The sequence below is a fragment of the Bidens hawaiensis genome, unplaced genomic scaffold, assembly GCF_021521415.1.
Source record: "Bidens hawaiensis isolate Kalapana, Puna unplaced genomic scaffold, B.hawaiensis_p1.1 tig00003115_1, whole genome shotgun sequence".
In the NCBI taxonomy this organism is placed as follows: Eukaryota; Viridiplantae; Streptophyta; class Magnoliopsida; order Asterales; family Asteraceae; genus Bidens; species Bidens hawaiensis.
The window spans coordinates 925,138-946,969 of NW_027491167.1; the positions used below are offsets into that span (position 1 = coordinate 925,138).

A 21,832-nucleotide genomic window follows, 5' to 3' on the forward strand; every position below is an offset into this window, starting at 1 on the left:
TAGTTTGAAAAGAGGTGGTTCTAGCCTGAGAGGAGATGGTTCAAGGTTGAGCCAAAATTCAAAATCAACCAAGTAACAAATGTTTACACAACACCCACAAGTGTTTCCATTCCAACCATATGGCTATCTAATAATGCCAAGACCTCCTACTCTAGTTGCATCCAATCAATACCAATACCCTTTAAAAGATTGAATGGCATTCGACCGGTTTGCAATGAGAAGCCCAACTTAGCGTTCACCTAGTAGCAATGAGGAACGACCCTCTCTATTTATGATGATCATGATGATGGTGAAGATTTTGTGCAAAAAACTCAACAGCAATATAAAGATTATAATGAAGGTCTTGATCAAAGACATGCAAGCTGAACAAGACCAAGCCATGGATGACGGTGGCCAAGGTCACAAGGTGGTGCAAGTAATATAAAGTTCAAAGGACGGATGTAAAGTGTGCCATGGACAACTGAGCACGAGGTAGTTTGTTTAAAGCACAAGTTCATACTTCCGAAAATAAGAACGTCGGAAATCAACAAACAAGTACTAGTTTTTGGGCTAAAGTACGTGCTTAAACATTACATAGATAGTTTTCTTTACATTAGACTAGTTTTTGGGCTAAAGCACGTGCGTAAACATTATATAGATAGTTTTATTTATATTAGACTTATCTAGCGATACAATATCTATTTATTTTATTTAAAGTTCCTTATTTTTGGTTTGTTATAATATTATTTATTTTTAGTTCATTGTTGTATTAATTTTTATTTCTATAACTCTATAAGAGCGTTTACAAAATAGTGGATGCATTCATTTTGACATGATGAAGAAAGTGTAATTTAAATTGTTCCTGATTTTTTTAAATCAATAATAGCGTCACTGGAAAATAAAAGATATATATACACTTAAATTGTAAAAAGTCTCTTGGGGATCTGCTCTTGCATACGACAACTGATAAGTTAAAATTAAAACATCTTATAATTCTAAATAAATAAAACTAAGATAAAAACCAAGCAATAATGGAATATTTATGTTGAATATGCGGCATATAACCAATAACAATATCTTACTACTCATGTATTTATGTTTTACTAAAAGGGTGTAAGTCTTCTAGTTGTTAAAAAATATGTCATTTTAAATTAGAGTTGTCGTGTATGAGTTCTCGTTTACAAAATTATCAGATTATGTTTAATTACATATGGGGGATGTACTTACTACTTGTCTACTTACAACAGCTTATTTTCACCCATAAGTAAAAAATGTTATATCTAAAGAATTTGCATATCCTTTTCTCAGCTTATTTGATGTTTTTATCTTTTATTGTCTTTTATTTGGTTGAGAATTGATTGTATTATTAGCATACGCATATCATGATTAATTGATTATAATATCAAATAGAAATATAGTCATATAGATTAAACCAAATAATTATGAGAGACGTAAATAAATACATAAAATAAAACAATAACCATTTTAATAACATTTGAGTTATATATATACATAATTTTTGCTTCTGCTTTAATCATATACAATTTTCTTTCTCTTTGTCTTTTTGGTCATATTAAATAAAAAATAATAATTTTCAAGATAATAAAAAGCTACAACAATCTCCCTTATATTATTTAACAAATATTCTTTCTCTCTCAAATAAATTGTTCCTTCCAAAACTGCTTTAGTCACATGTACGCTTTGCTTTATATGTTATATTCTTCTTGCCTACTTTCCACGTATTCGTTGCTTTACGTGCATTCCATTCTCGTCATCTAGATCTTTACCTTAACTTTTCATTTTCTACTTGCATGCTTCATCGGCTAATTCCTAAACCAAACGACACACTCGACCACAACCAGGAGATTCACAGAGCCACACCCGCATCTCTAGTATCTATACCATCTTTCATTTTTCTTCTTGTATCTTTTTGATGTAACTCTATACTTTATGTAATAACTATTATAATTTATTAATCAAGATCAATGTATGAAACTCGGATTGAGCTCATTCGTTAAACGAGCTCCAACGTAGGCTTGTGTTTGGCAAAGTTTGCTTTAAACTTGTTTTGGCTCAAAGTTTGTAGAAATTGATGCTGAGGAGCTTATAAGTTTATATACTTGATACACCTAATAGGTGAAAAGTGCTTACATAAATTCTTCAAAATGATGTGAATATAAGTTATACAACTATATAAAACTATGAAGGCTAGTAGGACAGAGAGAAGAATGAGCCAAGGTATGTGATTGAGAAAATTAGAGCCAGCCGGCCCACAAGATCCAAAAATTTTAGCACCTAGTTTAAATCATTGGATTTTCCCATGCACAAGAAGGTGTGCTAATCTTGACAAATTTGCATCCACCAATGACTACCCTCCAACTCCACCATTGTCTTCTACCTTCTCATTTCACCCTTAAATCACCACACACCATAGCCTCAGCTTCAAAGTTTTTGTAACCCTTCTAACACTAACACATTCCATCCATCTCCAACAAGGCAACAATGATCCATGCCACCATGAACACTTCTTTATCGAACGACGTTAACGCCCTCATTACCGAAAGCACATGCTTAAAACTCCAACCAACGTCCCCGCAAGAAACCGATCATAATCCCAAGAAAACCACAACACCACCACCACCACCCTCGCAATCTTCGTCTTCCTCCGATCTCGTACCTTCTAGTCTTACCTTCCCTTCCTTAAAATATGAGCCACTTGAACAACAAGGTGATATGGAGATACAATCTCCGGACACTAATGCCTTGTGGGAGACGTTCTTCTCCGAACACCTTGAGTCCGATTTCATGATCTCCTCTCCGGTCAGAACGTCCCTTCCTTCATGTTCTCAATCTTCAAATTTTAACTATTACCCGAATAACAACGGACACCCTCCCTTCGGCTGTTCTCCACCTCGAACAGCATCCCCGTTGGGACCGTTTAATAATAACAAAGCGAAAGGAATGAGTCCGGTTCAACGTGTGTTTAGTAACTGTAACTCCCCTAACAATCAGTTCATGGAAGTCGAGACGATTTCATTACCTGCAATCGAAAACTTCTTGGACGATTTTGATGGGGATGATGATTTCTTGGGTTACTCGACCACTGGTACCATTGCGGGAGGGAGTTCATCGGATCAGTCGTATGATCCTCTAGCCACAATCCCAGCTTTAATGGATTGCTTGACGTTGCCCAGCCCTTCAAGGTTTTATGAAGAGGCTCATAGGGCGACCGATGATGATCAGATGTATCATCAAACCCGACCTGCACCTTCACATGCGCCACTCATGGAACAACTGGAGCGAGAGAGACGAGAAGAAAAACAAAGCAGACGACAGCAGCAGCAACAACAACCACGACAACATGTGCCATCTCGACTACAACCACAACCGATGAGCCATAACCATCTCATGGTTCCCCCCGTAGGCCAAGAGGTTAACTTTTGACTCATCTAATATATGTCATGAAAATCACGAACACAAGCATTTTGGCACATATATTTAAAAAAGGGAAAATTAACAATATAGACATCTTTGACTTTAAATATCTTAAAACAAGCGAGGAAATAATTCGAAACTAATTTAGACATAACCAATGAGATTAGGCCACAACCTTTTTGGGCTCCACTACGCATACCAAGGGAGCCTGTTGACATCAAGGGAGCCAATTGGCCATTGGCACCTCCATATAATTACATTGTGTGGTGGACAGGCCGTGAAGGTGCCCGAGACAAACCTAACAAGGTTTGTCGGGGACCTGTGAAGCCTTGTCAGACAAGAAACGCTTTTAGCCTGTTTATTTACTTTTGGGCACTTCCGTAGCCCACCTAAGACCGTGTCACAACTCACAAGGAGGGAGTGCCAATTTATATTTAGTGGAAGACCTATAGGGCTCTTTTGGTGCCTAAAGGTTCACAAAGAGCTTATGGCCATATTCTACTAGCTATGCGCCTATGCATATAACTGTTGGCCTAAAATTTTTGTGTCTACTTTGAGAATTTTCTAGTTAAAGATGTCTATTTTGTTAATTTCCCCCTTACAAAAAGAATTAAGAATTTTAGGCTTATAAAAGTACACATATCAAAACCAACCAATTACGTGACCCTGAATTCGCAAATCTTGCTAGTTATTATATGATAAAAAAAACTTTGAAAATTATACAGGTTCACGAAAACAACCAATCAAATCAATAAATTATGTAAAAGTTGGCTGAAAACCAAGGGTAAATGCCGATACTTTACACATCTAATTATTAGATTGTCTATTAATTTGTAGACCCCTTTTATTTATTGATGTTTTTAGTGTCGGTTGAAAACTATTTAACCCCCTTATGTGACGGCTAAAACTTAGCCGATACTTCAGACATGCAGTTATCATATTGGTTGTTTTGTAGACACGTTGTAATTTTTTAATGTTCTTAATGCTGATTAAAAATTGGCCTCCTTGATCGGCTTTGTTCGTTTGGTGTTTTCTGAGTGGTTGATTTTGAATGTCAATTTTTGAATGACTAAAACTCAAGGTCTATTTTACAAAGCAAAGAAATAGGTGATTTTTCCATACTAGTATGCGGATATTTAACTACGATTGCTAACGTTGATTAACAACGAATTGTGTGTAACAGGAGCATGATAGTGGACTTCAACTAGTGCATCTTCTTCTAGCCTGTGCAGAAGCAGTAGCTAAAGAGGATTTCATGTCAGCTAGAAAATACCTTCACCACCTCAACCGTGTAGTCTCCCCACTCGGTGATTCCATGCAGCGTGTCGCATCATGCTTCACCGAGGCCCTGACCGCCCGCCTTGCAGCCACCCTCGCCACAAAACCGCCCTCATCCACCCCAAAGTTCACTCCTTTCCCGCCTAACGCAATGGAAATCCTAAAGATCTATCAAATTGTTTACCAAGCCTGTCCTTACATTAAGTTTGCTCATTTCACTGCAAACCAAGCTATCTTTGAAGCATTTGAAGCAGAAGAACGCGTACATGTCATTGACCTTGATATCCTCCAAGGCTACCAATGGCCGGCTTTCATGCAAGCCCTAGCAGCTAGGCCTGGTGGACCACCCTTTCTCAGGATCACTGGGATCGGTTCTTCTCCAGAAAGCGTTAGGGAGACCGGACGTTGCTTGACAGAGCTAGCCCACTCTCTCCATGTCCCCTTTGAGTTCCACACTGTAGCTGAGCAGTTAGAAGACCTTGAACCACACATGTTTAACAGAAGAGTTGGTGAAGCCCTTGCAGTTAACTCAGTAAACCGCCTTCAACGAGTCCCCGGTCATTGCCTTGGAAACTTACTAGCAATGATCCGAGACCAGGCCCCGAATATTGTGACGATTGTGGAGCAAGAAGCAAGCCATAACGGGCCTTACTTCTTGGGTCGATTCTTGGAAGCGTTACACTACTATTCAGCTATCTTTGACTCACTTGATGCAACATTCCCAGCTGATTCGCCTCAACGGGCTAAGGTAGAGCAATATATATTTGCACCGGAGATAAGGAACATAGTGGCTTCTGAAGGGGCCGAGAGAGTGATGAGGCATGAGAGGCTGGAGAAATGGAGGAAGATCATGGAGGGAAAAGGGTTTGAAGGGGTGGCACTGAGTGAAAACGCGGTGACTCAATCAAAGATATTACTTAGTTTGTATTCGTGTGATGGGTACAGGTTGACCGAAGATAAAGGTTGTTTGTTGTTAGGATGGCAAGATAGATCAATTCTTGCTGCTTCTGCGTGGAGATGCTAGCTAGCTGATACACACATGCATGCCAACATTACTTTCTTTCAGAGTAAATTTATTTTGTTTTGTTTCTCTTTTCATTTTTTAGTCTGGGCCTTGGATGAATTGAGGAAATTAGTGGGCCAAAATGAAAAGGGAAAACAATGTCATGTAACTTTTATATCATAAAAATAAAAGTATATTATTCAGCGATTTTAGTGCTTATCAAATCAACACCGTCAATAGGTAGTACTACGCGATCAACAGTGGCTGGTGTTAGTACTACGACCAACTATAAGTAGTTACTAAGTTGTTGGTCATCAAGTGTAACTAAGTTACTACTCATGAATGGACCATTGGCAACCAATTACTAAAATTAACTGTTAACCATTTAAACCATCCAACAGACACATTGCTCCATGAAGCTGTGCAGTTAAGAAAAAAATATATATGATAAATTACAACTTATAAAATAAAATCTTTGGTATGTTTTGGGTACTTACTTCATAGCATAAACATGCATACCAATTCATAACATTAACTACTATATGACCTGCAGTGATTGGTTGTTACCTATAAAATTATGTGTGTATTTAGGTTATATACTAGCCCAATAGGCACTAAGATCTAACTCAGAGGTGGTACCCTCTCATATATGCATGTCCTCTATGATGTAAAGTTACAATAATAAGAATACACATAAGTTTTCCATCTATGATTACACTGTCACATACAATTTGTGTACTGAAATGGAGTTCAGTAGTCCAAGGATATAGAAAACCACTTAAAACTAGAATCCAGCATCATAGTTCACTCTCTGTATCAAACTCTGTACTGTCTGTGTCTTATTGACTGATATGATATCCACAAGGTTATCTAATCCCCTTGTATCTTGCTTAAATCCACAAGCTTTTCTGCTTAACTACTACTACCTATCAGCTTAATCTTTTTATTTCAGGATATTTACAATGTTCTTATCTACCACATTCAACTATACATGAATCAGGATGAAAATGATGATGACATCAGGAGTATGATCTAACCAATATGAAATTTGAAGAAATGTCCAAAGAGATAGCTCATTGTTGTCTCTTCACGTGTCGGCTTTTTCAGGCTCACGTTCCATCTAACATCGAGTGCCGTGTGTTGTCCAATTTGCTTACGAATTGAGTCAATAGTCCTGGGGTCCACCGGGCCATCACCGGTCGTATTTGTCACATAAAAAGTGTCTCTTGCTTTCCCATTTTCAGTTGATATCTCTGCTCTTTTTATGCACAAACTATTCTCCCTAAATATCCTGGTTATATCGGACAGAAGTCCAACCTGATCTTCTGCACACAATTCTAGCTCTAGTGCCTATATATATAGAAAAAACGCATCCAAAGATTAATGAGTTAATTCGTGTATCATATATTCATATGTATGATACGTTTATAATTTATAACTATACCTCAGATGTTCTTCGTTCGATGGCTGCTTCAAGGCACTTCATGACTTGCACGCGTTCTGCCTCCGAGCTAATACGAATGCCATTAACATGTCGAATATAATACTCCTAAGACATTTATACAAATAAATTAACTTTCTACACAATACCCCATATAAAATTATGATTGATTTATTAATGAAATTATGTGCATAATGATAAGTAGTATACCTGATAAGCTTCCATCTTCCCAGTATGAACAACACCATGATAAACTACATATTGCATATCAGTAATCGTGCAAACCGTATCAAATAACAGCTTCGGCCGATCCTTACATCTCATGGTAATCACCGTGTAATCTTTCTCAACACAATCCATCACACTAACTTCCGCCTTCAGTCCACTCACGTCTTCTTGTTCAACCTTTTCATAATCCCTATCAGCAAACATGATCTGATGTAACCTCCTCTCTCGGTGCATAGAACCCGGGGGCGAAACCGTCATTTTTGCAGTCTTCAGGTCATTGTTTCCCTTAAAAACATTGCAAAGACGGTTTTTAATGGTTAAAAGCCTATCGGGATCATCAATAGCACAACCCATGATATCATCAGTCACATTCACCACGGCTGCAGCCCGAGCATTGTGGGTCCATATTTCAGCACTGACCACTTTGCAACTAAGATCGGCTAGAACCGCACACACTTCAGATAGTAACCCTGGTCGGTCTGACCCGGCTAGCTCAATTGATGTGTAGTCTAAAGAAGACTTTAGTCCAACTGAACTTTCAAGTGACGGGACATAAAAGGCGTCGCTTTCAAGTACCTGTCATAATATTATTATATCAGATATACGAGCTTAGACTTGTTCATGAACACAAAAACAGAACCAGAAAATTGTTAACCTTTTTTATGTAACTGATCACCCCTTCATCTTTAACTTTGTTTCCGTTACGATGTATCACATTAAAAACTGTAACAAAATTATTAATAAAAAAAGAATTATATTATGAAATAAGAAGATAAAGAAGAAAGTATTGTATATATTTAGTTACCATCCATGAACCATCTTCCATCTGATGAGATGTAAGCCTTGGTGATAAGCAGATTCAAATCAGTAAGAACTTGGACGACTTCGAGTAGGATACCGGGCTTGTTAACACTCTCAACCTGACATTCAAAACAATAACCAAACCATATTAAAACTAATTAACAAGAACAATTTGAATTAATAAAAAAATTAAAAAGATACCTGGATAACAGTTGCATCTGGAGATGAATTGTTGTCAATTGTAACCCTGCAACACCCAAACTAATTAAAATAAGAATTAAAGAAGGCAAACAAACAAAATAATGAAAAATGAAAAAGAGGGTATGATTATTATTAATATTACCTGGGTGGATTCATCCTTCTGATAAGTTTAGCATATTCATCTTCTTCCATAATGCAGCAGCAGAAAAGAAAAGGGGTTTGAATGTAATATAATAAAAGAAAGAAAGAAAGAAAGAAAGGATATTAATTTATTTATGGTCTCCAACAACTAAGGAAGGAAGCTTCTTGTTCATAGTTGAGATGAGATGCAGAGGTAGTGAGTGCGTGGGGACTGGAATCAAAAAGTAGAATGATGACTCAGCACCTCACCTGCAACTTACCTTCCCATTAAAATTTATAAAATTTAATTATTGACTACACGCAGGCAGGCAGGCATTTGCTATTACGTGGCAAGAAGGGGTTGGAGAAAATAGAGATGGGATAATTGATAGATAGATAGGGGTTGTGTTGTTCACCGTCCTTTCTAATAATGGTACATGAAAGCGGCGGTTAGAGGCTGCGTAAGCGATGACGTCGCTCGGTAATTCCCGCATCACCATCCGATGACCGAACAGGTACAGGTACAGGTACATCCCAAATTTCATCAAACCCCTTTTTTATATTTCCTAAACATCTGCCTAATTTTCTTTCATACTATTTGCTATAATAAATTAATAATTATACAAAGTTAGGGGAAGAGAGAGAGAGAGAGAGAGAGAGAGAGAGAAGAGGCTGACATTAGCTGTGTAAAGAAGGGATGGAAAAAATATGTTGTGTTTTCGAGTTTCATTTAAGAAAGGAAAAGAAAGGAAAATTTAAAAAAGGTGTTCCCGAGTTTCATTTAAAGAAAGAAAAGGAAGGAAAAGAAGAGAAAATGATGAGTAAAATAAAAGAATTTGTATCTTTCAAATTAGAAAGACTATGAAGAAAAATAAGTTGAAGAGAAAGAGGGATACCAAAAGAAAAGATAACAAGAGAAAATTTTCTTTCCCTTGTCTTTCTTTTCTTAAATGAACTCGGGAACATGGCGTCGCCGCTACACCCCTAAAATACAATTAATCTTCTTGTTGACTAAGTGTCATGTAGCACCCTCCCACTACGCATGGTTTTAACGATTTAACCATTAAAAGTTTATTTACTATTGAGAAATATTTAAAATGCTACAAAACAAACCCTTAATCTTAATATAGTTGAGCCATTTTTTTTAATTCTAGTCGAATCAAGTCAAGATCAAGCTTTTTTGGCTCTCGGTTCGGCTTATAATATGCTTGCGGTAAGTCATTACCAAGTATTATCTCCACTTTAGAAAATAGAGAAATCTGCAATTTGCCTCCCTGGAAAATAACGTTGCGAGATGGGTTAACCACTGAAAAAGAATTTGCAAACTGTGGCTCCCTGTGTTACTCCGGCGGGTTCTTCTGACTCCTATCTTCAGTTGACCGTTAGTTGACCGTGGGTATTTTAGTAATAATACCAACATATTAAAGGTATTTTAGTAATCTTCTAATAATAATAATAGTAATAATAATAATATAATAATAAAAATAATAATAATAATCATCGTAGCAGCAGCTACGTTATATTAATATTAATATTATCATTTACTAATATCAATATGTTATATTATCATAAATATTAATATGTTATACTTATATAACACCAGCAACAGCTGCAGTTCATCTTCCTAATCATCATCACCAGTTCATCATCATCAACCTCAAATCCTCAAACCCACCACCAATTAATCCCTCTTACTCTCATCATCAGTTTCATAACAATTAATCGAATCTCTCAAATCCTCAAACCCTAGATTTCATCACTCAAACCCTCAAATCTCTTAAATCCCACCACCAATCGCTTCAATAATTCAACCACCGCACCCATAAATCATTCCGATCAAAACCCCTAACCTCCGACACCAGGCCACCGCCACGGCAGCCATCGTCGCCATGGATTCCGGCCATCTCGTTTTTTCCGGTCACGACAGCCACCGCCATGGCACCCACGATCGTGGCTTCATCGACCTTCTGCAACGCCACCACCACGGCATCCATGGAAGCCACCACCCCCGTCGCACCCGTTTCTCCCGTCGCCGGTCGTAAAAGATTCCCCCGGAGTGATTGAAAATGGTACTTTGATTCTGATCTACGAATTCAGAGAGAAGAATATTGATTTATATCTTAATTTTTTTGTTTTTCTATTTCAAAAAATTAATTAATAATTATTAATTCTTGTGTCATATTTGTTGTTATTGAATTTTTGGATGAATATTGATATTTAGATCTTAATTGTTTTGTAAATCTGGAGATGATAATAAACTTGAGATGAAGATATGATGATGATGATGTGTTAATAAAATCTGGACATGATGATGATGATAAACCTTTGATGGAGTTATAAAGTGGTAATATATATTTCATGTTGTATAGATATAACAAATATTAGTTTAGTTCAAATGGTTTGTTTTGTTTGTTGTTAACCGAGACGTCGCCGGTTCAAACCCCACACTCTACTCGATTTGGATTATTAGTTTAGAATTAATTAAAGGCTCAGGGGTAAAATAGTCATTTCAACCTTTTTTGGTCAGTCAACTGACGGTAGGAGTCAGAAGAACCCGCCGGAGTAACACAGGAAGTGAAAGTTCGCAAAATCTTTTTCAGTGGTTAACCCATCTCGCGACGTTATTTTCCAGGGAGGCAAAATGCAGATTCCATCAAGTTTGCTAGTAGAAGTAACATTAAAGTATGGCATTTTACTTTTAAAAAAAATCATAATATCACACAAGTATTCATATTCAAATTTATGATATTCATTTATACTCTTAAAAATGGGTGATGAGATAGATAAGGGCATAATACTGATATTTTATAAACTGTAATTATTAAGACATGTTAAGAATGTTTAAATCGTTTGTGGCTTGAAGTTTCTTTGAAAAAGCTTATGTACTCTCTCGATCTATCTACTTATGAGCAACTTTGAAACAACTAAATATATAAAAAAAAAGTATTTTAAGCGGGTGAATTTTTTTAACAGCAAATTTATTTTCACCAAAATTCTCATAACCTTGAACCTGCAAGGATTTGAATCCACCATCTCCATTTTGAAAGGGTGAACACCATACCACTAGATCATGGATTTTAAACAGGTGAATTTGATACTTGCTTTTTTATTAGGTAAATATAGGTTATATATAAAAACTAGTATCCAAAAGTCAAAAAATATGCTCACATGTTAATGAATCTACGTTCGACTTATGTCTAGTTTTTTTTAATGATAAATATACATTGGATATTATTAGTTACAATATTTAGCTATGAAAAAGCAAAAAAAGAGAACATAAATATGAAGAGATTCAGAAAACGCATTCGAAATGAAGTCAAACGTAGCTTTCCAATGTTCGTAGTGGACGATATGAGAATACGAACATGCCTAATTTTCTCATTAGTGGCACTTCATGATGTTGATAGCTATTATGACGTCATATTCCTTTGTTTATCTTTTTTTACATAAAATCCCCTAATTTTCTCATTATTATCCTTTTATGTGATTTAATTAACAAAATCATTAGAAAAGATTTATAAAGTCAATTATTAATAATATGTAGGGAAAATTCCACAAATAAGCGTTTATGAAAACGTTTTTCAGGTTTTAAGTGTCATTTGCAAAAAATTTCTAAAATATGTATTATAAACTAGTCGTGACGAGTAGTTTATGATTACACACAAGTAGTTTGTAGAACCAGTTAAAACATGTCATGTGCCCTTAAATTAACCGTAATGAGTAGATTCACTAATCATTTACTCGTCACGACTAAATAAGTTTCATGCCTCGTAATTAACGCCCACGGGTAATTCATACGTCCTTTAGTCGCGGCGACTAGTTTACCTGGTTTACATTCCTTACACGAGTAGTTTATTAGTAGTTAACTCGGTACGATTAGTTTAACCTTACAATTTACTCGTCGCGACTAAAGAACTATTGAATTACTCGCGAGCGTTGATTACGAGGCATAAAACTTATTTAGTCGTGAAGACTAAATGGTTAGTAAATCTGCTTGTTATGGTTAGTTTAAAAACACGTGTCCAATTTTAATTGGTTATACAAACTACTCGTCACGACTAGATTATAATACCTATTTTAGAAATTTCTTGCAAATGACACATAAAACCTTAAAAACGTGTTCATAAACGTTTATTTTGAGAATTTTTCCTAATACGTATCTTATTTTGTGACAGTGATATTATTATTAAATAATGTTATGGTTTGTAGAAAACGAAAGATAATGATTTGACAAGTTAAAGTCCAAATCAACTGGAATAAATAAGAGGCCAAGTTGTGTAGAATTAGAATTGGTATTGATTTTATTATTCGGATAGGTATCTCTCTCTCTCTCTCTTTATTCGAATCACACATATCCCTTTTTATATCTTTCTCTTCTTGCTCTTCCCTTCTATACAACCTAAAATCCAATAAAAATACATATAGCATTTTTAATGAATAACGTGCTTCATTTCAGATTGCACAAATATTTCTACGTTTTGTTTTTTAATGACGAAATTTTGTTATTTGAAAGACTTGAACCCAAAACCTTCAAATTAATTTGATTTTCACTTTCATCCGATTATATTTCAATACACTTCAACCGTCTTTTGTATAAAGACTTATTCGTTTTATTGTATCAAGTGTTATAATGTAAAATTCCTAAAATAAGCATTTATGAAAACAAATTTCAAGTTTTAGGTATCATTTATAAGAATTTCATAAATAGGTATTATAAACTAGTCATGACGAGTATATTATGATAACACACGAGTAGTTTTTAAAGCCAATTAAAACATGTCATGTGACCATAAACAGATTTAGAGTCGTGGAAGATTATTATTGTCAAGGGATTGTATATAACCGGGAAAGTGAGAACGTGGATGGTCGCTGGTACATGGAAGTTGGAAAGCCTACTAAATATATAGAATTTTAAATATAATCTTCAAAGTTTAAACCTAACCCAGTTCTATAACTGGAACCGCCGGTTCTAACCAGAACCGAACCGGGAATCATTTTCACCTAAATTTAAGAACCGGAACCGAACCCGAAATACAATAATACGGTTCGGATCTTGCGGTTCAGTTCCGGTTCCCCAGTTCTGGCGGTTCGGAACCGCGAATTGCTCACCCCTACATGACATAATAATTTTTTTAAAATATGATATAAAAGTAAGGGATCACAACAAATATGATACATGACATAATAATTTTATAAAAGATGACATAAAAATGAGTTATCACATAAAAGTAAGACATGGCATAATATATATATTTTTTAAAATGACATAAAAAAGTAATTAAATAATATTTTTGTATATTTTTTACATATATAGGATTACCGCTAAAACGAGTGCCGCGAGTAGATTGTAAGGTTAAACTAGTCGCGACGAGTTAACTACTAATAAACTACTCGTATTGGAAATGAAACTGGAAAAACTAGTCGTTGACCAAGATCTACTTGTAACGACTAATTGAGCTTCAAACTAACCGTTCTAGTTAGGCTTTTGTAAAACTAACCGATTCGATGAATTTGGTAATCAAACACCTTGACATGGTTAGTTTGGGCATTGATTACGAGGCATGCAATTTCTTTATTCATGGCGAGTAAATGATTAGTGAACATACTAGTTATGGTTAGTTTATAGCCACGTTTAATTAACTTTACAAACTGCTCGTGTGTTATCATAATATACTCGTCAAAATTAGTTTATAATACCTATTTCTGGAATTTTTTGTAAATGATACTTAAAACTTGAAATTTGTTTTCATAAATGTTTATTTTGAGAATTTTCCCGTGTTATAATTTAAATTAACTATTCAACCTCATATTATATATTATTTAATTATCTAATATGATTAAAACGCAAGTTTGGTGCTGAAAGTAGGGATGAGCTCGGTACCGTACCGGTATCGGTACCGAAAATACCGATCCCGAAAATCGTAAATTCTTGGAACCGGTACCGAAATTTTCGGTTTGGTGCCGGGATAGTACCGGTACTAAAGGTAAAAATTCAGAAAATACCGCTACCTATCCCAAAACTCAAAACTTTGGTACTGATTCGGTACCGATGGTACCAAATCGTTACCGGTACCGAATTTGCTCATCTGAAAGACACTTAATTGGCCCATGTGGTTGCCTATTATTGGACCACATCAAACTTATAGTTTTTTTTTTGTTTTTTTAAAGTTTCGGTACCGTAACAAATGTAATTGAAACATGTTGAATTCGTGTCGACTGACCACCGCAACGTCCGGGACCAAAAACGCTTGTGTTTGCCCAACTCACTGCTGTAACTCTTGAGTTTTACCAAGGCCTACGTTTTACCAACCTTTTTTTGTTTTAGTTAAGGTACTATAATGAGCGTAAATGAGACCAAACGCATTCGCGAAGACTCACCACAGCAAAGCTAGAACCGACAACACTCAGGTTTTACGAACGTTCGGTTTTTACCGACCCTTTTGTTTCAGTACCGGTACCGTAAATAATGTGACCGATGCCGGCCGAATTCGCGCCGAGTCACCTCCACAACACCTAGGACTAACAACGCTTTAGGTGTACCAACGTCCATGTTTTACTGACTCACCGCCACAACTCCCGAAACCAACCACGCTTGCCTTTTTCCGACTCACCGTCGCAACGCCTGAGACTGACGACGCTCGAGTTTTACCGAACCTGTTGTTATAGTTTCGGTATTGTAACGAGTTTTACCAGACCAAATTCGCGTCGACACATCGCCGCCACGCTCGGGTTCTATCGACTTACGGTCACAATGCCCGATACCGAGAACGGATGGGTTTTTCCAACTTGTAGGTTTTTCCAACTAATGTTTTTGCGTTTTAAGGTAAGGATACCTTGGAGTACTATGAAAGTGTGTGTATGTGTATATTTATGATTTGATAAAATAAATAAGTATATAAATAAACAAGTGTAATGAACAATCAAGTAGGGTAAACACGTATAGGCAACACGTATAAGGACCCTAAAGTAAAGACTATACTAGGTCGTTACGTCTAACCACCTATCTTATAGTCTTGTGGCTCTTATACCAATCTGTCACTCCCCGACCAAAGGCGGCGGAACATGCGGGGATGCAACGTGATTGGACAAATACACATGACACTATTTAAAGTGACAATATTTAATCAACTCATTTATTTCATAAATCAATAATCAACGCATCTCGTTCACACAAACAAATTGAATACAAGTAACATTTATATTGTTCGTTTTACTAATACCCTAATGGTCTTGGTAACGTTTTTCGTCAAGTCCTCGAGTCAACAAAAGTCAAACCTGTAACATTTCATAAAATAAAGTTTGTCAACACAAAGGTTGGTGAGCAATTCATAAGTTTGAGCAACAATAGTATATAGTAAGAAAAGCCACAAAACTTGTATACAAAACAATAGATAAAAGCACTAGATTTGGATAAATAGACAATCGGTAAACACATTAGCGCCACCTAGCTACAAGGGGTTGCCAAGTAGTCTAGGATTTTATAGTTATCGTTAATTGCATTACGTTAACGACACCGTGCTATAAGAGAATACCAGATAGTTCACGGATTTATAGATTCCACCAACCGAAAGCGATAAACACATAGGCATATAAGCATAAAACACCAAATCGAGCAATTATTTAAGTAAAGTATACAATCACATTTGTAGGTTTAAGATTCAAGTAAATAAAGCATTTAGTTTGATAAGTATGAAATGTCACCCAAAACGAAAGATGGAAAACGGGGTATGAAAGTACACACCTCAATTGACGAATTGAGAACTAATAAGTGATTGACATATAGAAAGCTTGTGAACGAAATGAACGAATCCAACTTGAGAGCTAATTAAAAACGAATAAATAAAATATTAATGATCTTGAACTTTTAGTTGAAACTACATTTGAAACATTGAACGAGAAAGTTCGATTGTTAATCGGGTTACCGGTTGATTCGTTAACGATTAGGGACTCGTACTTAATTGATAATAAAATATTATTTTATTGGGCTTTTAAATAGCTAAACCCAATATTAACTAAAAACAAGTCGGGTTTAAATTAAGAGTTCGGTTTTATAAAAAAAATGAATTGATAATAAAGTTTATAACAATATTATTTGATAATGATAGTAATGATAATAATTTTAAAACGTGTTATATATATACTAGACAAGTGCCAGCGAGATACAGTGGGAAACATAAACTCTGTAATAACGTATTAAGTTTATGAGTATTCATTGTTTGGTTTGAAACCAACAATTCAAACCGATCATTGGTTTGATTTAACGGTTGCTTTTTTTCTTTAGATTTTGGCCAGTCGTTTTCAATTTTCAATGGTTCGGTTTCGGTTTTTGACGACAAAAAAAACTTACTAATAGTTTAGTTCACAGTTTAACTTGAAACATATCAAAACCATACTGCAAACACCCATGCACAAAAAAATATTTTTTTTAACTGAAAAAAACTATAACAATATGATACTCAAATTAAAGAGAGAAATGGGCTCGTTTTTATGGTAAAATTTTTAAAAAAATATATTAGCGTATGAAAAAAATATTAACGTTTAAAAATTATGGGGGGAAGTTGGATTAAAATTGAAAATATAATTAAAATATGAGTAAAATAAAGGATAATAATTGTAACTATATATTAAATTTACAAAAGTTTACTATAATCGAGGAGGGAAAAGTGTAACTGTTTTAAAACAAATTAAGAAACACATGAGTTTTGATGTTATAATGACATTTTAGCGCTTGTTCAAAATTGTACTTTGTGCTTTAATACTTGTAAATCCCTTAATCCAAACGTCTTAATTTACCCTTTATTGGTACATTATATATAGTATATATATATATATATATATATATATATATATAAGATAATGATGATAATAATATATAAATATACTACCAATCGAGAAATGTTGTTAAAACTAATAATAGTAATAATAATAAATAAATATAATAGTAATTACTTTGGTTGTTGATTACATTAATAATAGATTTATGAATTTTACTAATAATAATTATTATTATATAAATAATTATATATGTTATATTAATGATAATAACTTACTTAACATTTTAATAATAATAGTATTAGTGATAAAAATATAACTCGAGTAGCGATGACATTAAATGGTAATTAGGCCCGACATGGGTTTCGGTTCTATAACACAAGTAGATAATATTTGTATCCAAAAGTAATAATATTCATAAAGATTAATAATAATAATTATATTAATTTGCTTTATTAATAGTTAATAATAACATTATTAAGTAGTATTGACAATAATGATACCATACTAAATTTTGGTTCGGTTTCTAAACGAGTTCACAAAATGAATATAATAATATTATTGCTAGTAATTAATGATAAAAAAATACGATTTTGATGAGTAATAATAATATGATATTTAATAATAATAATACCACTTTATTATTTATAGTAATAATGATAACAATGATAATAAAAATTATCTTGCTAATAATAATAGTAGTAGTAATTTAGATAGACGGAGAGAGATAGAGAGAGCCGAGAGAGATAGAGAGAGACGGAGAGAGATAGAGAGATATGGAGAGCCGAGAGAGATAGAGAGATAGAGAGAGCCGAGAAAGAGAGGTTGGGGGTACGACGGAGTGACACGGCGGCCGGAAAAACGAAACCAAGAGGGGAAAAAAGGGGTTTTGGGTGCGGGGTTACCGGAGAACGAGAAGAGGGAAGGAGGGTGCGGCTGGAGGTGGTGGGTGGTCTTGCCGGAAAATCGGGCTCGTCGGAGCCGATTCCGGTCACCGGAAAAGATGAGAGAAAGAGATAGGGTGGCTAATGTGTTTATGTTAGGGTTAGGGTTTTGGGCTTTATATATATATTACGTATTTTCAAAACAACCCCCTCAAGTTTCAATCAAAATTTAAAATGAGTTTAAAGATTTCCAAAGCTTATAACAACTTTACAAAACTCAGTTTGAACCCTTTATGTTTTTCTTAACGACACTATAATATGACAAACATCGATTTATTTATGATCGAGGTCTATAATAATATTATTTAATAATTAAATAAGGTTCTAAAAAAATATTGAGTCGGGTTTACATAATAAGAGTTTACAAGACGAATACAACTCGAGACTCAAATTTGAAAAATGTCACAGTAGTTGACCCTAAAATTTTGATACCAATTATTAAAAAAAACGACATGACATAATCTAACAAAGTATATAATCCATAATTTTAATAAAAAAAATTCAAAAAAGAATAAAATTATATAATCTAACAATGAAATTCAACTTAATTTTCTAACAAACGTTGAACCAAAAACATCAAAATGATATAATCCAACAACATGTTTGGTGGAGGTTAATCCCAAACATATTATTGGTTAAATAAATGGGTCGGTTCGGTTATAGCGGTTTTGGAATTATCTTTAACCAAAACCAACCTGTATTTGACGGTTTTTAAAAATTCATTAAACCGACCCAAGGTTATGTTGGTTATTGGTTAAAATCGATTCGGTTATGTCAGTTATGGTTTGATTTAACGGTTATGATGGTTAAGTTGCTCATCCATAATAAGCATAGCAGATTCTAGAGGAGAAATTACGTCTCTCATATTAGAACGTAAATCATATAACTTTGACCAAACTATATGATAACCTTAGCTTCCAGCCTTCCAAATATATTCAAAACTTTATTAAAGTTGTATAAGTCAAAAGGGACTCCTTAAGATGTTTAAAAACCAATGTTTCTATAGAGAAGTTTCATGTGAGGATTTATATAAAGAGAAAAGTTTTGGTTGAACGAAATAATAATGACAAGCATTAAGGTTATGAGTTTGATTGTAAACACTAATAAACACTTAAAACACTCGTTTTCATTGGTGTTTTCTATCATCTTAGCAAGCCGAGTTGATGATCATACTTGTCATTTGCAAGACGATATATATATTTTATTTTATTTATTTACTTATTTATTTTTAACTATGCAGCTTATTCTAGATTGTTGGTTTATCATTTGTATGGTGTGGTGATTGTTAATAAGTTTCTCCGATTGCTCTACAGGAACTTGATAATGGACTTGATAATGGAGGTGTTAAATCATAGGACATGTAATGCTTGCTGGTGTCGTGGGGCGTATTTGTGTCTCTTCATCCCATATTGTGAGATCACCCAAACAAAAACTGGACCCTATAATAATTGATCTTAGAAAACGTTTGAAATAAAAACAAATCATCTAAATAATGTACATGTAATGGTCATTGACGGACCCAGTAATTCTTTACATAAATGCCGGAAGTTTTAGAGTGTTGGTGGTCTATCGTTATATTGTAATTTTTTTCGGTTTCCAAATCGGGTCACATAATAAGATAAAACTAAATTAAATTACAAATAAACCATGCTTTATGTTTATAAAATATACCTTTATCTATTGATGAAATATAACGTGTTTATAAAAATAACTAAAATGAAGCATAAGAAAACTTATAACTTTATTTTTTTTATAAACATAACTAGGTTTGGAACCCGTCGCGTTGCGGCGGCGGCTTGACATAAATTCGGTCGGTGTCAGTTAAGTTCGTCACGACACCTACACTAAATCAAAAAAATATATGTGAACACCCAAAATAGTTTCAGCACATGTACAACTTAGATTAAAGCGGCACATATACGGTCGATTTCGGTTAGGTCCATACCGGTACCGACGCTAAATTGGAAAAATAAATTAGTAAACGTATAACTTATGATACAAAAAAATATATGTAAAATGACGCATTAGAACTAAACCCAAAAAATTAATTTTGAAGAATTAACAAATTTAAAACAAAAAAACTGACAAAACACTACATTGCAACGGCGAGTTCACGCACATTCGGTCGATACCGGTTAGGTTCATTATCATACCAGAATAAACATAAATTAATAATTTTTTTATTGGCTAGGTTTCTTATGATACGATAATAAAACTAAATCTAAACTTAATTTGCTCAAATTATTATACGTAAAACAAAAAAAAAATCTTTCCAAAAAAGAACCTCAAGTCAAAGACAACCCACCAGAATTAAAACAATTAATAGAGACGCAAGACAACCCATCAAAATTAAAACCGTTAACAGAGATGCATAGATTCGAACCAGGGTAGGTTGAACACATAGATTCGGTCGGTATCAATTACGTTAGTTGCAGTCTCATAATCAAATCAAAAAATAAATTCGTTAAATTATCATATAAAATAAATTAAAATATCTAAAACAACGTTTAATCAATCAGTAAAACTCGGGCGTTGGTAAACCCTGAGTGTTGTCAATAAAACCCGGGTGTTGGTAAAACTCGGGCGTTGATGGTCGGTTAACCTAATACACAAGCATAACATATTTAAAACGACGTTTATTCGGTCGGTTTACTCGAGTGTTGTGGCGACATTCGGGCATGAATTCACAGGAGAGAGACGCGAAAATGTGGAATCTAAACAAATACACAAAATCAGTCAGCGGTCTCTTAAGCATAACGAAAATAATTAAAAATTAGTTAGGAAAAAGGAATGCCAAAAAGAAAACCCGGCAGGGAGTGGTAACACCAATCACCAAGACATAAGTAGTTGTGGGCTTGTGGCACCGGCATTTGCTATTTATTGTATAACTAGTGATTTAACTGCGCGTTGCGCGGTAGAATCGATCGGTAAAACTCAGATGTTGTGGCGATGAGTCAACGCGAATTCAGTCAATATTAGCTACGTTCTACGATGCTAGAACTAAAACAAAATGGAAACCCAAAAAAATAATATAAAAATTGAGTTAGGCAAATGAGGTGGCGTTGGTTGGTTCTGGACGGAAGCAGCGAGTCAACACAAGTTTAGTCGGTATGAGCTACGTTCGCTATGGTATTTGAACTAAAACAAAATGAAAACAAAAAATAAAAATAAAAGTTGAAGTGAGCCAATGAGGTGACGTCGATTAGTCGCAGACACTGAGGAGGTGACTCTACGACACTGCTGTAACATATTATAATTTTTTTGTTAATATATCTAAAACAATGTATACTCGGTCGGTAAACCCGGGTGTTTGTAAAAGCCGATCGTTGCAGCGGCGAGACGACTCATATTTGGGCATTGTTGTGGTGAGTGGGTAAAACCAGGGCGTTGGTAAAAATCCAAGTGTTCCGACGATTGGTCAACGCGAATGTTGTCGATTTCGTTTACATTTGTTACGGTACCGGAACTAATATTAAGTTCGATAAACCCAAGCGTTGTCGATACTGGACATTGCGCAGTGAATCGATAAAGCCCGAGCAGTGTCAGTTGTGACGATGAGTCGACACGAGTTCGGTAAAAAAAACAAAGCATTCGTTACGACTCTAAAAAATCAAAAAGAAAAGCGGTGGT

General features: G+C 34.8%; 2 protein-coding genes across 2 annotated transcripts in view; one reads left to right on the forward strand and one right to left on the reverse strand.

The window, feature by feature from the left end:
• Nucleotides 1-2,481: 2,481 nt before the first annotated feature.
• The window catches only part of LOC143622254 (GRAS family protein RAM1-like), a 97,518-nt gene continuing 78,167 nt past the window's right edge, over nt 2,482-21,832 (forward strand). Inside the window, exons 1-2 of the mRNA XM_077093446.1 lie at nt 2,482-3,411; nt 4,598-5,855. Coding sequence (XP_076949561.1) covers nt 2,482-3,411; nt 4,598-5,716 — 2,049 coding nt within the window. The 3' untranslated portion in view covers nt 5,717-5,855. The remainder of the gene's footprint in view (nt 3,412-4,597; nt 5,856-21,832) is intronic.
• LOC143622302 (ACT domain-containing protein ACR6-like) lies at nt 6,264-8,688 on the reverse strand. Its single transcript, XM_077093489.1, has 7 exons — nt 8,509-8,688; nt 8,367-8,412; nt 8,170-8,284; nt 8,020-8,087; nt 7,347-7,940; nt 7,140-7,244; nt 6,264-7,045 (listed from the first exon to the last, which is right to left on the reverse strand). Exons 1-7 carry the CDS (start codon nt 8,556-8,558, stop codon nt 6,728-6,730), a joined length of 1,296 nt encoding a protein of 431 aa, XP_076949604.1. The 5' UTR covers nt 8,559-8,688; the 3' UTR covers nt 6,264-6,727.

Excerpts from the sequence above, each read along its gene's own strand:
- LOC143622302 (XM_077093489.1), bottom strand. The coding sequence starts at position 8,558 with ATGGAAGAAGATGAATATGCTAAACTTATCAGAAGGATGAATCCACCC. Across the intron at positions 8,285-8,366 it reads CAGATGCAACTGTTATCCAG|GTTGAGAGTGTTAACAAGCC; the intron begins GTATCTTTTTAA and ends TTTGAATGTCAG. Across the intron at positions 8,088-8,169 it reads TGGAAGATGGTTCATGGATG|TTTTTAATGTGATACATCGT; the intron begins GTAACTAAATAT and ends ATTTTGTTACAG.